The 16,830-nt window shown below is 40.1% G+C and overlaps 1 protein-coding gene across 2 annotated transcripts in view; it reads right to left on the reverse strand.

Moving 5' to 3' along the window:
• Positions 1-2,789: 2,789 nt before the first annotated feature.
• PDZRN4 (PDZ domain containing ring finger 4) overlaps positions 2,790-16,830 on the reverse strand; it is a gene marked incomplete at both ends in the record, with an annotated part of 233,416 nt that continues 219,375 nt past the window's right edge. For both annotated transcript variants that reach the window (XM_082280601.1, XM_082280602.1), the window contains 3 exons: positions 2,790-4,316; positions 10,289-10,405; positions 13,831-13,932. In XM_082280601.1, coding sequence (XP_082136727.1) covers positions 2,790-4,316; positions 10,289-10,405; positions 13,831-13,932 — 1,746 coding nt within the window. The remainder of the gene's footprint in view (positions 4,317-10,288; positions 10,406-13,830; positions 13,933-16,830) is intronic.

Consider the following 16,830-nt stretch of genomic DNA (forward strand, 5'->3'; position numbering starts at 1 on the left):
TGCTGGAATGAGAGAGTGCAATGCTGAGTCCTGCCCTGCAGAGAAACCAGCTGAGAGCAGTGAACAGTAAAACACTGGCCTGCCGTTCAGCCCCTGTGCACCACCACCCTGGGTGGCCTCGCAGCCCTGCTCTGGGGCTGCATGGTTATCTTCCTGCTAGCAGGAATGATCAAGGCATTTCATCACGCAAAAATGAATACTTCTCCCCAAAACTGCCCAGGGAAAAAGGGAAATGACACTTAATAACTGCACTTGAGAAAAAAGGAGAGAAAACTGTGGGCTGCTCGAAACTGCCCAGATCAAGGATTAAGTAGGGACATGATATTTCAGCAGGTGAAGAAAAAAGAAGGTGGCTGGGCACTGGCAGGCATGTGCTGAGCTAGAAATCACATCATGTGTGCTACCAGCAGTATCACTGTATCACCTCTTGCTTTTCTCATTTGTCTTACTAGATTTTGACAGATCTCCCCAGATTTGGACATTTTTCCATTTACAGCCTATTAGTATACTATAAATATTGTTTATTGCTTATTTGTTTCTCTAATTATTATATATTACTTAGCTCCTCTCCTCTCCACTTAGAGCCCCCACCCCATCACCCTCCAGTTAGGACTTTTCTCTAATTGGACATAGATTTTCCTACTTTTATTTCTCAGTGATGAAATAATGATGTTTTCTGAAGATTCACTTTGTTCTCTGAATTGGAATGTCACACTACCTTGATGGGAGCTCTGAGTCGTGATTTAATAATGGGAAAAAATCAGTAAGTACTGTATCTAAGGGAAAAACATAACAGCAGCCATTGTCTTGAGTTGATAGCAGCTCAACTCTGATTAGGAAGGAGACCTGTGTTTGAGTATGATTACTGGAATGCAGTGAGGGAAACAGCCAAACCTCTGTGCTTTGATGTCTGCAGAAGAATGTATACCTTTCTAGATGATTTAGGTTGGTCAAAGACAATTCCTAGGCTCAGCTGGAGAGACAATCTGGTATCAGTCCCTTGAAGCAGTACTGTATCACCCTATGATCCTTTCTGGTCAGGGATTCCACACTTTTTCTAATTTAACAGAAAAGAGTGGAGGTGTTTTTCATTGAGCCTGAACAGCTGTATGTTTAGTGAGGATTTAGCATGATGTCTCCCTGAGTCTGGAAAAGACAATTTTCTGATTATCAAACTGTGAACTGTCAGTGGCATAATTTTCCTAAGCACTTGGAGAGAAGTGTTCTTATGGTATTTACATGCCTGCATATGCAAAGAGCACTGCCAATGTCAACCGGTGCCATAAGTGGTTAAAAAACAAATGAATGATTCCCAGAATTAGGTAGTTTGGAAATACTGCAATGTGCCCTTCTGCAACTTTAGCATATCTTTTAAAGCCTGATGCCAAGTGACTTCAGCACCTAATCCTGCTATGGAAAGCATGACAATCAGGAACTGCTGTGAATCAAGCACAGGGACTATGAAAATGGAGCTATTAGGGCAGGTCTTCAACCCCACTGACTGCCCAAGACTAGTCATTTCACTAGTCACTGGCACTGGGCTGCCAGGAGCAGCAGCAGCTCAGAAGACGCTCCTGTGGCAGCTGAGATGCCTCTGCTGCATGGAGAGTCAGGGACTCCATCAGGCACCCAGATAGCAAGTTGCCATTGATCCTGAGCTCCAGCCAGCTCCCAATTGAGGCTCTTCTAAAAGACCTGGACGCTCCTCAACAATAATTTTATACCCTTAACTCAGTTGCTTTTCGTTCTCTGTTTTTCCTTAACTCACATTCTATGAAAATGTTATTGCTAGTTCTTCTTGCATGAGATTTAGTTCGAAGTTAGGCAAAAGCTGTGTTTATATTTTGTATGTGTAGAACAAATAGCAAGGTCAGCCAGGGAGAGGACTAACAGCAGTTACCTAACATCTGACAACACAGTAATATATCAATGAATCATTTAATTAACTAATTATAGCAGGTAAGGAAAAGCCAGAAAGACCCACTCAGTATATGTGTTCCACAAAATTAAAAGCTAATTCATAAGAAATAGCTTACAGAATTTGTTCTTGAAATCTCTGTATGCTGTAAATACCTTGCACAGTGAAATTACTTCTACTTAAAGGGAAATTCTCAATCTAAATAAAACAACACTTGCCTTTTTTTTCTTAAAGATAAGCAATAATTTATTTCTCTTTCATCTTCACAATTATCACATACTGCCCAGCTACAAGACCAATGCCACAACATAACACAGGAGAATTGCCCACCTACACTTTACTTGGACAAATACAATTACAATTTACAGATTAAATGTACTGTAAAATATGTAGTTGGAAAAATTCTTATTCTTATCTATATGATGGGATGTGGCATATGATTTATGAATAGATTCAATCTAAGATGTAAAACTTTAAAACTTGTTAAGCCAAGGATACAGTATAAAGCATTTTGGTTTGGTATTGTATTGTTACTAAAGTAGAAAAAGCAAAATTAGAGAAATAAATCCAGATCTTAAGTTACAGGATATGTGTTAGGTTAAGAAATTAATTGTCTTCTCCACTTTTTTTTGTTTTGCTTTTCTTTTCTATTTTTTTTCTACAAATGAAAAATATGAATATATTGCAGGATAAAGAAAGACTGCCAGATAAAGAAGTACTGTTATATGAAAAACAAATGAAAAATACCAGGTCATTTTGCTTACAAAAAGATCAAACTATAAACATTCACAAAATATATAAAAATGCCGCATTGAACGAGGCAATTGTACTCTACCTAAACTGGTAGTATACTCTCTGATAGAAGTTGTGTTCATACAGTAGTAACTGATAAAAAGGCATTGTGCACTCTTGTGCCATCTGGGGATTTAGCACCATGTGTCATCAGTTCTTGTATTGTCATCCAGTTGTCCAAGATTTTCTTGTTTCTCTTTTTCATCATCTTTTTGTGACTCAGTTCAATAATGTTGATTTCCTTTTTGCCCTCACTGCCACTCTGTGGACTCTCCTTAAGACACTCCAGCCTGCTCCTCATCATGAACTCCCGCCGCCTCCTCTGCTCCTTAGCACGCACCAAATGCTGCTTCCGCTCTTCTTTGCTCCAGTAGCGACCCATCTTCATCTCACTCATGGTATCATCATCTGTCGTCATCCCACTGCGCTCCTCTTTAATTTTTAAGGCACGTTCCTTCAGGATTCTGTCTCGAACTGGTCTCTTTGTGATGTACCTTGTCCCATCACTCCTTATTTTCACTTTCCATTCCATCTTGGGCTCCGCACACTTCTGTGAGTCTTTGCACATGCTCACCAGGCTGAGCTGGCTTTGGGCATACTCCACAGCAGACTTCTGCTGGATCAGTTGCATATAGCTTTGATAATGCTTTGCATGAGCAGGTATGTTCCCGTACCTGTAAGAAGAACTGTGATATGGAGACAAATAGGGAATGTGCTCACTGCCTTGCCTTTCCTGGTCTGTAAATTTGCTGCTTTCTGATGCCAGCCCTGCATTCTCAGCAGCACTGTTTTGCTCAGTGAGTTTGGTTTTGGCTGAGGTTGTCTCCCTGTTGCTTTGTCCTGAGGATGACTGATTAGCCACAATCGTGCTCCTCAGGTTTTTCCTGTTGGTTATGCTGATCACCCTCTGGAGAGAGTTATCAGGGGATCGCTCCACAGTCAGCGGAGTGCTCCTGCAGCTTTCGGCAGTGTTGTAGGCACTGGAGCTGTCCTTGTCAGACTTCTCAGGGTGCTCCATGATGTCATCCAGTTTGCCTCTTTGTACATCTATGCTGGTGTTATAATTCCTGAAACTTTCATCATGTAAAGCCCAAATGTCTCCATACTGATCTCTCACCTTTTGGAGCCGGTGAGCCTGCATAATATTCTGGCATTCAAGTTCAATGTTCCTCAGTTCCTCATTGAGTAGCTGCAGCTCATGCTCGACTCCGTCTTGCTCTCTTCTGTTGCACTCTATCATGCTGCTTGAGTAATACAGATCATACTCCCCATGGTTTCGAATCTTGCACTTCAGTTCCAACAGCTGCCGAAACCTTTCACATTCCTCCTCTGGGTTTCCTATGAAATCAGATTCAATGTATTCCCCAGACACAAAGCTTTCATTGCACTGGAGCTCAACACTGCCTAATGTATCCTGGCTGTGGCCCAGATCCCGTTTGCTCTGCAAGGTTGCACTATTCTGCTCCTCAGTTGCATTTTCTTGCTCTGAGCTCTCATCATTACGGAGACTTTCATCTGTAGGTCCCACCCCACTGTCCTTCTCATGATTGTTGGACGATGAGGTTGCAGTGTCTGTAGTGCCATCTTCCTCTTCATGTTTCTTTGGCTAAAAAAATGAGTAAACCAAAATGATTATCAAATGCAGACCATATTATTAGAGAATATTTTCCAGCTCTGTTTTGCTTAAATAGCTGGGATCTGATTTAAGCTGAATTAAAACAGATCACTAAACAGCAGTCCTAGTGCTCATAGCTTTTAAGCATTTCTGAGAGTTATGCTGTGGTTCCCATACTGAGCAAAGTAAGTGAATTACAGTACTAGTGACATAGCTTCTAAAGTCCAGAAAGAAATATTTTCCTCTCTAGCTAAGCTATCTCTTTGCAGTGCTTAAAGATAATGATCACCAGATGGTGAGCTGTTTTTGATTCTGGATTATGGCCAGAAACTGGTGGAGCTGAAATCTTCTCAAACTTGAGAGAAAGCTTCAGTACTGGTATCAACTCAAACAAACAAGCAAGCAGCCAATCAAGCAATGACTAGCACAACCTCACAGGGTGCAAAAAGACTGCTGTTTCTTTTTTTAAACAGTGAACTTTTGTTTGCTCCATTACACCCTCCATGGCCTTCTACACTTCTTGTGTTCAGCAGCCTTTTTCTGAAAAAGTGTTCATTTTGAATTCTAGGATTTTGCTCGGAAGGACCTCAATCCATTTCATCCCCGGAAACTCTTTCTGAAAACTCATTTATTTCCATTGTTAGAGTTTATGTTCCTTAAAAATAAAAACAGTCTTTCAATATTAAGTGTAGAACAACACTGAATGCTTTGCCATGGGCATAATGTTAAGCTTTTTGGCTGTTGATTAGCACTCCACTCATTGTACCTCACCTATTTATATTCTCAGCCTATTTATATTCCATAGAATGTGAGATAATACCTCTCTAAAGAGACAGACACTTTTTTCAAACCAAATAAGCAAAGAATCATGCAGAGTGCAATTTATATGACCGAGCAGCTAAGTGCACATAGTACCAACCAAACACCATGTCTCTTTTAGGAGGCATAATTGCATAATTATGTATAATGACTGTAATAATCAAGACAGAGAAAAGGTAGAGTGCACCCAGTGAAAGGAAACAAACTCAAAGAGGCCTCTGTCATAATTCCCTTCTTATCTACTTTGACAAACAGTAAAACAGGATGAAAATGTGTCTCCTATATCATCCCTTCTCCTCTCTTTGTGTGTGGCTCATGATCACATACCCTTCATCTGGTTTCATTTCTTCAACTGTTAAGAAAAAATAATAGCCTAGTGTCAGAAAAACAAAAATAACCTCCAGCCCCAATTCAGTGTAAGAGTGGAATAAAGCAAATATTGAAAGAAACACACCACCAGGAGAATTTAGTGTCTGTGACAAACTAGTTAAAAATTTCTGAGAAGACGTCTTAGAAGATTTAGGTTTAATTTAGTATCTTTCTAGTTCACCTCCTCCAGGTAAGTGCCACTACATATGGTATTCTATTCCCTTCTCTCACCTTTTTTGGAGCTGCTGCAACTTGCCTTGACCTCCTCTGCCTCCAAACCTTTCAGCAGAGAAGTGACTCCAGCCTGGGTAGCTTAAACTTCACCCCAGCCACTGCAATGTGCAATCCATATTTCTCACTGCTCTGGAAAATATTTAACTACTGACAGGAGAGAGAACAGCTCCACCAGACAACAGGAGGGCAGTGCAGCAGAACACTCAGGAATCTAGGTGCCTGTTCCAAATGCAGGGCTCCATTCACATGACCAAGCAAGGAGGGTCAGGATCTGCTCTCTTAGTGATATAACACAATTTGCATCTCTGTGACTAAAACTCTGAAGAGGGTGGCTTATCCATAATGTGTTAGCACAGTTACACAGCTTACTGGAGCAGAGCTTCATGATGCTTCCTCTGATGTCTTCTGCATGGTACTACACCAGCAAAGCATATATTTGAGCACTTCTGAAAAAAACCACTAAATTAGGCTATTTGTATAGGTGTTGGTAAGAGACTTTACAGTTGAGGCCCATGCAATCAACACTTTCAGAACTGGTAGCTCTTGTTTTCCACACCACTTTTATCAATAATTTAAACTTTGCTTCTTCAACTTGATTTGTACTGACACAATATAATACACTGCCATCTACTCAACTTACACTACCTGGAATTAACATGCACACACCAAAGATGTAAAAAAAGCAAAGCCCATCTCTTGAGTCAAGTAGAAACCAGATGAGTGGGATTGATCTGATGAAAGTTAAGTGCCTATAGTACAGGCATCTGAATGTCAGATAGTCACTGCGGGTTCCCTCAGGAAAAAACAAGTGTCTATACAATCAAATTCTTCTCAAACTAATGCAGACATCCATATCACAATAAATTTTTCCCCAGTTTGTGGATACTTACAGCTAAGTCAATTAAGAAAATGGAAAGTAATACAGATATTTATTGTACTGCATGTTTGTGAGATATATTATCTTAAAAAATCCATTGTGACTCAAGTAAGGTAGCCTCTGGCATTTCTGTCCTGGACATTTCATGCTTCCCAGAGCTCCTAAATATGTGCAGAATGAGAAGTCTTTTACAGCATGAGATAATTTAAATTTTATTTTGAAAGATAACAAGCCTAATTCCATGTTACTTCCCTTCTGAAAAACAAGAGAGAGTCCACAATTTTCAGTGTGTTGCTTTTTCTGGTGTTATCTATTATCTATTTCAAACAAAGTGTTTGTTTTCAAACATACATTGTCAATCTCTTCTACAATTATTTCTGTTTGAAATACCAAAGGGCTCCTTAGGCCTCATCTTTGCAGTGAGAACTCAGATAATGAGAAGGCAAACCCAGCAGTGCGTACAATAAAGCAATAAATGAACCTCAAAAGATTCTGCATTTCAGCTCCAGCAAGCATTCCTGCCTATAAAATGGCTAATCTTGCAGGAATTCAGGCACTGTTCTATTCTCATTTTACAATTTATGATGTATATGGGGACTCAAAACCCATATTGCACTAAAGTCTGAATGCAGTAAGATTCAGTTGAAGGCACTGACAAACACAGCTGGGCTCTCTGGTCAGTCTCTGACAGTGAGAGGGAGACTGGTCACAGGAAGAGGAATCTCCACTGGCATGCTAACCATGAGGTACTCAAACCATGAGGGGAATTTGGAATTGTTTTCAGTGGTTCACTAAAAGGGAAAATGCTCTTCTGCAAACAAGGCTGGTCTCTTAAAACAAGCCTCCCTCAAATAAAAAGGATTTTCCCCCAGATATTTTCACTGTATTTCAGCTTTGAATGGACTAGAATAATTTTTTTATCCAATTCTTTCTTCTTCTTAATAGGTTCTGATATATAGCATCAAACCAATAAGAATTTCTGCATGGCAAATGTATGGTATTCTTCTGAAAATTATCTCTGCTGCACAATGAACCATGATGTTGTAAAGGAACACAATGAGTTATAAATAATGGAGAATTACATCTTTCCTTGAGGCTTATTGGACTATTCCATACAGAGAAGATACAATTCTTGACTGAATTCTACAGAGTAGGTCAAAAATATACAGAAAAGACATGACTATCTACTTGATTCTTCTATTACAAACTGTACCAAATTTTTCTGTGACAACTCACATTAAATGTTAAATGGCATTCGGTAAAACGGACTTGTATTTGGAAGGATATTCTGACAGAGAGTGTATTCATTCCTGCAGCTCTCAAGATTCATGATGACAGATGATTATGAAGCCAGAGGACTATGTTTTTGTTCACAAAAATCAAGGCTGGTCTCCATGGCCAACCAGGGAGCTTGAAGATACTCATGATTTGCCACTGGCAGCTTCAGTAAGAGGGGTTTCATAGCTCCAGTGGATAGTGTGAATCCCCTCAGGAAACTGCTAGGATTCCCAGCCTAACAAGGAGTAAAGAACCAGTTTTCTGACTTGATGAGTCACTACATAGAGTCTAGAGAGACAGCAGCTGTCACAAATTACTGACGCCCCATTACACACCAAGCTGCATCTGGTTGATTCGATCACTCATCAGAAGGGCAAAGAAACGTCTGGCTGTCCTAGAATTACTTCAAGCAATGCAATGTCAGATACTGACAGATCACAAGTGACCACCATTTTTTTCAAGTGTAGTGTTCTTTTACAGTAATATAAAATCTTAATATGACAAAAAATACCAAAAAACAGCTCGGCAAAAGACTCCAAAGGGGAAAAAACAATTTCAATGGGTTCTGAGAAACGACTTCACAGAATACCACCGTTTACTAATTGACACTATCCACAACCCAAATTCAGTGAAAAAGCCAAAGCTTGACAAGAGCTCTGCAGTGGAAGGTCACAACTGTAAAATGATTTCAAAGGTCCCACCATGTCACTTGAGGGCCTAGTAGGAGTTTGTAGATACAGTTGTTCAAGAATTTCTACCAGAACTTGGGGCTTGTGTGAAAATGTCACCATACAAATGAAACTGATTTGCAAAGAACAAGTGCTTTGTCTGACAGAAAATCTTTTGCTATCCAAGATAAAATTTTGGTTGAAACAATAAACAAGATGCCATATATCAGCTGAAAATAGCTAGCAGTGCAGCAAGTTAGCACATTTAACCTGGGGAAACTGTGGTTTGGCTCACTGCCTGGAAAGGAGAGCCACAAGTAAAAGGCTGGTATAAATCCTGTTGCAGGCTCCCTTCGCCTCTGACCCTAGAGTTATTCCACTTTGTGTAAATAATTAAATGCTTATAAGATCAAATATTTGTAATCTGATCTATCATATTTCAGATAATTGACTTCATTATTCTGTCAGTGTCTCTGTCCCAATGAATATTTCATTTACGTACAGGGAAGAGCTTTACTATGAACTATCACCTACTCAGTGACCCAGTGTCAAGGATTTGGGTCCCCTCAAGTGAAGGGGAGGTCAGGAGGAAACAGACTAAATGCACATTCAGGCCCCCAGTGTGGACCAAGCAGAGGGGCATTTGAAGTCAAAGAAGCTCCCTGGTTTCCAGAAAAGAGAAGGCTCTCCTAGTCTTTCTCCCTCTCTTCACTTCAAAGAAAAATGTCTCAGGCTCTGTTTCTGAGCAATTCAGAATGGGGAAAAAATTGTAAGTCACAAAGTTCTGTGGGTGGAAAAACAGCTTCTTCCTAGCTGCATAAATCCAGAAGCCAGGAGAAGTTGAATTTTATTTCTTTGACTTCACAGAGGTGTGCATACTGACAGATCATCTGATCCAGGAGTGGGTACTTACACCTTCCACAACAAAGTACTACTGAGAAGACCCCTTGATGAAACTGTATGGCATCTTTGCCCCAGTCACATAGCCTACAGAACGTATGGGCAGGTAAAAGTCAGGAGAGTAGCAAGCTGAGACTATGCTAACAACAGCTTATTTGTCTCCATTAACAAAACAAATGCTGAGCTCTGCACTGTCATGTAAGAGAAATACACTTGCATTACCAAAACACCTGTTGTTTATTTTAAACACCTCTTCTATCTTGTTTTGCAAGCTCTCTGGTGCAAGGCTGGCTCATACATTGCATGCATACAACAAGAGGGGTACCTATCTCAGCTCAGAGCTCTAGGTGCTACACCGATAATCACAGATTCACAGAATATTCTGAGTTGGAAGCACCCAAAGGGATCATAAAGTCAAACTCTAAAGTTCAATCCCCCATATGGGGATTGAACCCATGACCTTGGTGTTATTAGTTTAAAATTACCAGTTTTAAAAAAAACTGACATAAAGTATATCGTCATAAATCCCAAACACTTCAGAATTAATGAAGGAAAGCAGTATTATTCTGAGAGTTCAGAGAAAAGGAGAAATCTGCACGTATCACACCCTCTTAAATTGTTTGTTAACTTGCCATACCGGGGCTAAGCATCTATTGTTCTCCTTTTCCTTACATACAGTGTGCCAGAGATCACAGCATTTGGAGAGAGAACTCTATCAAAGCCTTTTGACCCCATTTTACAGCATACTGTTTCATTTTTTATGAATAAAAAAGAATACCCAGAAAAATTTCAAATGATATGTTTAGTAGTGGTCCTACCTGCTCCACCTCATTGGCTGTGTACTGCATTGCTTCATTATGCTTCTCTTCCAACATTTCCAAGTTTAACTCCTCTAAGAATTCATTCCTTTCATCATCCAGCCACCCTTCCTCCAGCTGCAAAGAATACATTATTATGTTATTTTATGTTAGCAAGGACACATGCTAAAATAGAGTAAACCCAAATGGCAATGTCTGACTAGCTCTTTTTATTCTAATGATTCTCTTAAGAAAGCCAGGCGGTAGGAGTTCATGTCTCAAAAAAAGGAAAAGAAAAAGGATAAAAGAATGGGATTCATGTCTCTTATCCTTTCGTAAAACAGTATGACTGATTTTCTCTCATGATGAAGGAGACTGCACAGCACAGACATTATTTCCTTTCAAAAGGCATGAAAGGCACAGCGCATAATCCTGAAGCTGTCATGTTCATTACTACTGAGAGACCCTGCACTGAAAGAATGGCAATACTACTAATAGGTCCAGGAGGCAACTGGGCTCTTTTCTCTAACAACCTCCATCCCAGAGATGTGCCCTGCTACCACCACCTCAGTAGAAACCTTATGCTGCGCTTCTGTCACCATTTTCCCATTGATTTTCCAAGTAAACAAATAAACAGATGTGGTGACTTGAAGGGAGGAAATTTTTGTTCTCCTGGTGTGTCTGGAAGCAAGGCTTATCTGTTTGCATGTTGTTTTCTCCCCAAGTGTAAAACAGTACATTGACATTTGGTGAACATGGTGTTGCAAAAGGACAGGAAGGGATGCTATGTTTTCTCTCAAGTAAATAGATCCTCTTCTTGCACCCATTTCACACCCTTCACATCTTTTGAAACTGATAAAACAGGAACCCTGGCCTAAAATGCTCTTCTTCCCATTGTTCATCATGCTCATGTGTGCACATGGCACATGTCCTTTGTACCTGCAATCCCTTGCCAGATGGCACACTGCATCAAAAAGAAAACCACTGGTCAGAGGCACTCTTGGCTATAATGACAGGATTGTAGCAGAAGGAAACACTTATTGTTTTGTCATTGAAGGAACCACAGGGCGACAGTGATAAAACCATGCTAAAAGGGAAAAGCCTCAGCATAAGACAATTACAAGACTACCAAGCACTCATGTCCCAAGATGGCAAGAGCAGTGAAGCACAGGCCAACACCTACAGCGGAATTACCACTGCCTCAAAGCCAGGATATGTCTGGTCACAGATGTCAGTCAGAAAAGCTACCTGAAACCAGTAGTAGTAGTAGTAGAAGTAGTAGTACTTTGAACCAGTAGTTCAAAGCTACACAAGGAGTGACTGATGCTGTGCAGTACTTCTAATGGAATACGGGCAGAACATCACTGTTTCCTTCACAAACTCTGATGTGGTTTTGCCCATGTCAACGAATTCTTTTCTTTTATAAAGCACATAATAAGCCTTTCATCATTTTGCTTGGTAAAGCCAGCCACCTACAGTTTGGGATTAGGAAGAGACTTTTTTTCTTGAGGACATATAACTTTTTATGTTTGTCCTTAATGGGGCTTTCAAAACATTCTATGAAACATCTGATAGTTTTGTTTACTTGTGCTGTTTACTTTTTTTCCCCCAAGGAAAGCATGAGCACAGCCTTCCTCTACTGTAAAGGACACAGTTTAATTCACCTCACTTGAGGAGATTGCAGAGATTAACAAATTTGGAGGACGAAAGATGAATCTCACTTGGGCAAATCTGTTGATTTGATTGTGGCAGACCCAGTATATAACTAATGAGAATGCTTATGTTATGTTACAGCTTTTAGAAGAAAACTAAAAAATGGCTTAGCATACGTGTGCACTACCATACACTGTGTACACATTCACACACGGGAGTGCACGTGCCTGTGTGTGGTGTGCTCCTGTAGTGCTCTGTTTCAAAACTTCATTATTCACTGCACAAATAAGTGGTCTGAGGGGTTTTCTTCCCTGTTACTGAGTGAATGTGCTCAGCAGTCATCCTTCAAGGTTGCAATACTGCCATTACCATTTTCTATCTAGAAATAAAGCCTGCTTAATCCTGCTGTCTTTTACCAGAGTCAAAGCAACATAACTGCCAGAAATCAGTTGACAGCCTGATCTCTGACATACTCTGGCTTTTTCATCTGTTTTGTATGAGTATGTTCTTAAAACACATAAACTAAGCAAAAAAATCCAACACCAAAGGCCCAAACCTAAACCAAACCACACTTGCATTATTTGCAAAGAGTATTCATATGGGAAGTTACAATGCTACATATAAGTAACTCCTTAACTCATACAGATTTTATCATAATGACTCCTTACTTCATGCTGATCAGTCTAAACAAATAGAGAGACTGAACTTTCTCTGGGCATGTATTTTGTAAGTGGATGAGTTTCTGTTCCTTAATGAGAAACAGAATCCTAATGAAAAACAGTCGGAATAATGCTGAAAAATCTCTTTCAAAATTTCAGCAGTTGAGGACTACAGTTTTGCACTATAAAGTGAGGCACACCTATTTTTGCTGTACTTTGTCACTGGTCTTATAAGAATTGTTTAGCTTCCTGAAATACATAAAGGATATGAATGCTGAAATTGTGACTCTCATAACCACTGTATTTAAGTAGAGATTCCAAGTGGCACTGAATTAAACTTACGTAATTTAATTTATACAGAATATGCAGCTAGTGAGACTGAAAATATCAGATCAATAGCATGAGAGACAAATGGCAACTTAACCAACTCTAAATTGTTGGCAGATAGAGATAATATAGTGACCTTTTGCTTTGCAAAGGCCTACAAATAGAATATAAAGGGATGTAAAAACAGTAGTTTTCTACCACTATAACTCTTCTTTATCTGATAATCAATCTAACATCTGTCCCCTGCAACGATATTAAAAATTCTTGGCATGGCAAGATTCTTGACACTGGCATAATTTTATTTTCAAAACCATAAAAGTATTTCTAAAAACTTTTGAAAATGCACCTCCCAAGATGCAGGCGTGTTTTTGTGACCAGGGTGCTGTTAAAACAATTAGATTTCCATTTGCTGAATGATAATGTAGTGAAAGTCCTGTAATTGATACATAGATGAATCATTTACATGTCTGCTTTTAAGCACAAAGCATAAAAAGACCCCTCACCAATGACAAGCTACAGCTTTGTGTAAGTTCATATAAATGATAAACTTCATGTAAAAGATAAAATTGATAAACATAAGTATGGGAAATTTATCCCCTGAACAAACCAGAATCATCTAATGAGTAATGCATAGTTTTCAAGTTTTACTTCATATTTTACTAATGTCATATTGGTGCTGCCAGCTTTATTTATATACCTGTTCATTCTGCTGTAAAAGAAATTGTTTCATTTGGGGAAAACAAGCCCTAGTAATATCATATTATTTTCTTTGCTGGATAAAAAAGGGCAAAGCTCTGCAATTATCTGTTTTTTCCTTTTGTCAGTAACTTTGGCATTCCTATTTCTTGGCAGTTCATTACTTACAGTGACAGTGAATGCATGGTATAACCCAGGTTCTGGCTCAGTGCATCTATTTAGTCTAACCTGCATCTCTGGCCTTGCGACCAGCAACACAATTTTCTTGCATTCTTCGCTGGAGAGCAACGCCACTGCCTCTTCCCGATTCTGGACATCCTGGCCATTTATCTAGGAAACAAATGAAAGTGGCACATTAGTTTCTATTTCCACAAAGCAACACACAATAAAGGGCAGATATCAGCTCATTTGTGCTGAATGTATGGACAATGAAAATTGCGCAACGGGCTCATCTTCGGCCCCTCAGAGGTAAGTGCCTTCACTCAATTATGCGCTTACTGTAAGAGCTGTATTGATCGTTGAAGGATGGTGGACATCAGAGGAAGCAGTTATGTTCATAAATGTCCAACCTGCGCCCTGGTAACATACATCTAGCAACACAATTAACCAGCCCCTGACAGGTGACGTTCATCTTTCTCCGTTCAGAGTAATGGAAGTGTCACTCTGAGATAATAGTGCTGGTGAAAGAAGACTGGTAATGCTACAGCTGAAATCAGTCACCCTGAATGCTGGTAGAGAGCCAATTAGAGAGCTACAGTATTATCTCTCACCAGGCAATACTTTCAGGCCACTGCTTGTTGCTGCTCCATTTAATCATTTCATATTTGTGCAGACAGCTTAGTAGCCAGTACCACACAAAACATATGTATCCCTCTTACAAGGGGATAATCAAAATAAAAGTAGTTCTTCGATGAAACTCGTCTTTTCTTGCTACCTTTCTCCTATTCTGTAACCCTACTAAAACAACGACATTCATGACTACATGGTAATAAACACAATTTTCATTGTCCAAAACCATTTATGAGGGAATCAAATAGAAATCTTATTTCTCACATGAATTCAGTTTTGTCCAATTCACAGCACAAGAAGTGGGTTATTCTCATATTGTCACCAAAACCTCCAAAGTGTGGTGTATTTCAAAAAGAGTGAAAACAAAACTGAAAGGCAGAAGTACCTGAATATATTTTGTGGAAAAAAGTCTTCTAATGATTCCATTACAAAGTAGTAGGAACTTGTAGTTGAAAATCAAGAGAAAGTTGCATTTCTGTACATATGTTTGGCCTGAAAGCCCTGACTCAAAACCACAGCTTTAATTCAGATTAAAGAAAATCCCAGTGTATCCTGATCACTCAAGTGGCAGTGAGTGAAATGTCTGAGACCTTTCAAAACCTACATGATGGGATAGCTGTGGTCTGCGGGGGACCAGGTAACACAGAGCTGCCCTAACCTGAAAAGCAGAGATGTAGCCACAGAGAGGCACAGGAGCAGATTTCCAGCCAGTGTAAAACACTCCCAGACATGGTGGCTGCTCCAGTAACACCTATCAGCTGCTCCCCATGCACCCCAGAGGAGGCGTCTGGGCTGTCCCCATACTACCTGGAGGTGCCCACCCCACCCCAGCCTCACTATCACGGGGGAAGAGCAGGACTTCAGCCTGCTCCATAGACTGTGCTTAGCTCAGAGGTTCACAGCTAAATATAGCAGAAGTTTAGGGAACTCCCACTAGGACTGCCCTCTTCCAACTTTCCCTTGACATTGTAACATTTCATACTAAGTACTTGGGGAGTTTTCAGATGCTTAGACTGTGAAGATTGGTGGTTTCTGAGAGTGAGAAGGGGGCAGTTAGAACCTCAAAAAGGCGAGGAAACCTGCTGTCATTTTGTGAGGAATACACATAACAGAGCATTCCCCCCCATACCCTTAACCAATGCCACCTGCCACCCACAGAAAATGCCTCTGTGCTCAAGGATCTGTATCTCTTCCAGCCTCAGTGTAATCCCCCCACAATGGCAACGTCACCTTCTGTTTCTCTGAGCTATGCCACCAATAAGAGGAGATAGAGGGTCAATGTGTTTTCAGATATGAAAGTAAACCCCACATAACCCTGTCTGTTAACTTTAAAGATCAAATTCATAGCTATCTATCAGCACTGACATTAAAGTAATGCTCCAGTCTTCAAGAGGATGGCAGAATTATCTACGTTTTCTCTCAACCCTGGAGTCTTTACTCAAAATTGAAATGAATTGAATTTCGTTAGGAACTGGAGAACATTTGCCTGAACTGCTGTTGGCAGTCCACCCAGAAATTTTACAGAACAAGGAAAGGAGTGGAAAATGAACCTACTCTCTCTTTCCTTATTTTGACGCACCTAGAGTAGGAATGGAAAATTGTTTCTACTCAGTTAAATAAAAAAGGGGTGTTTTTCTAGTTTTTGAAAGTTAAAAATACTGTTATTTCCTCAGTAGGTATTTCATATAAAGAGCCGGAAGGCAGTGCCCTAACTTTTCCTCTCCTACGTGCAGCCCATGATATGGTCCTTTCACCCCAAGTCCTGCTGAGGACGTCACTGCCCTCACACCATGGCATCTGTGCCTTCTGCGGGAGAACATCATCCTGTGAATGTTTTCACAATTCCAGCCACCCAGAGAAAAAACCAGCAGCCCCCAAGTGAGCCCTGATATTAAAATCGAATTGATTGTTTCCTCTCTAGAAAATGGACCACTTTGGTAAGCCAGCTAATAGACACTGTTGTGTAGCTAGGCTCTCAAAGCTGATTTAAGCTGAAGCAAGATAAGAGATACAGGTTTCAACAAAGGTATTTCCTGCAAAAATGAAAAGATTGGAAGGAAGGAACAGACTGATCTTGTGAAAACCTGAGAGCTCTTCTGCTTAAATTAATGAAGGGTAATTATGGAACATGTTACAGAAAACCAACCTGTCATCACCAGGAGCTTTCTCTGGCGCTTCAGTGAAAAAAGGCCAAAATACAAGGCAAATCAACTTGGAATCAGAATTAAAATGCTACAATACAGCAAAAAATTTCCAGTCAAGTGATTTTTGGTACCTGTTTCATGATTTTGTGCTAGGGTGGAAAATGCACTACCCATTGTTGGTTGAAAATGGAAACCCACTGCCATTCTAGCTGTTACCCTCTCTGTACAGGTACACTGCCCTGTATGGCAGCCAGCCACCCTCACCCACCTATGCTGTAACACACAAACCTATCTT

This window comes from Coloeus monedula (assembly GCF_965178545.1).
Source record: "Coloeus monedula genome assembly, chromosome: 4".
NCBI lineage: Eukaryota > Metazoa > Chordata > Aves > Passeriformes > Corvidae > Coloeus > Coloeus monedula.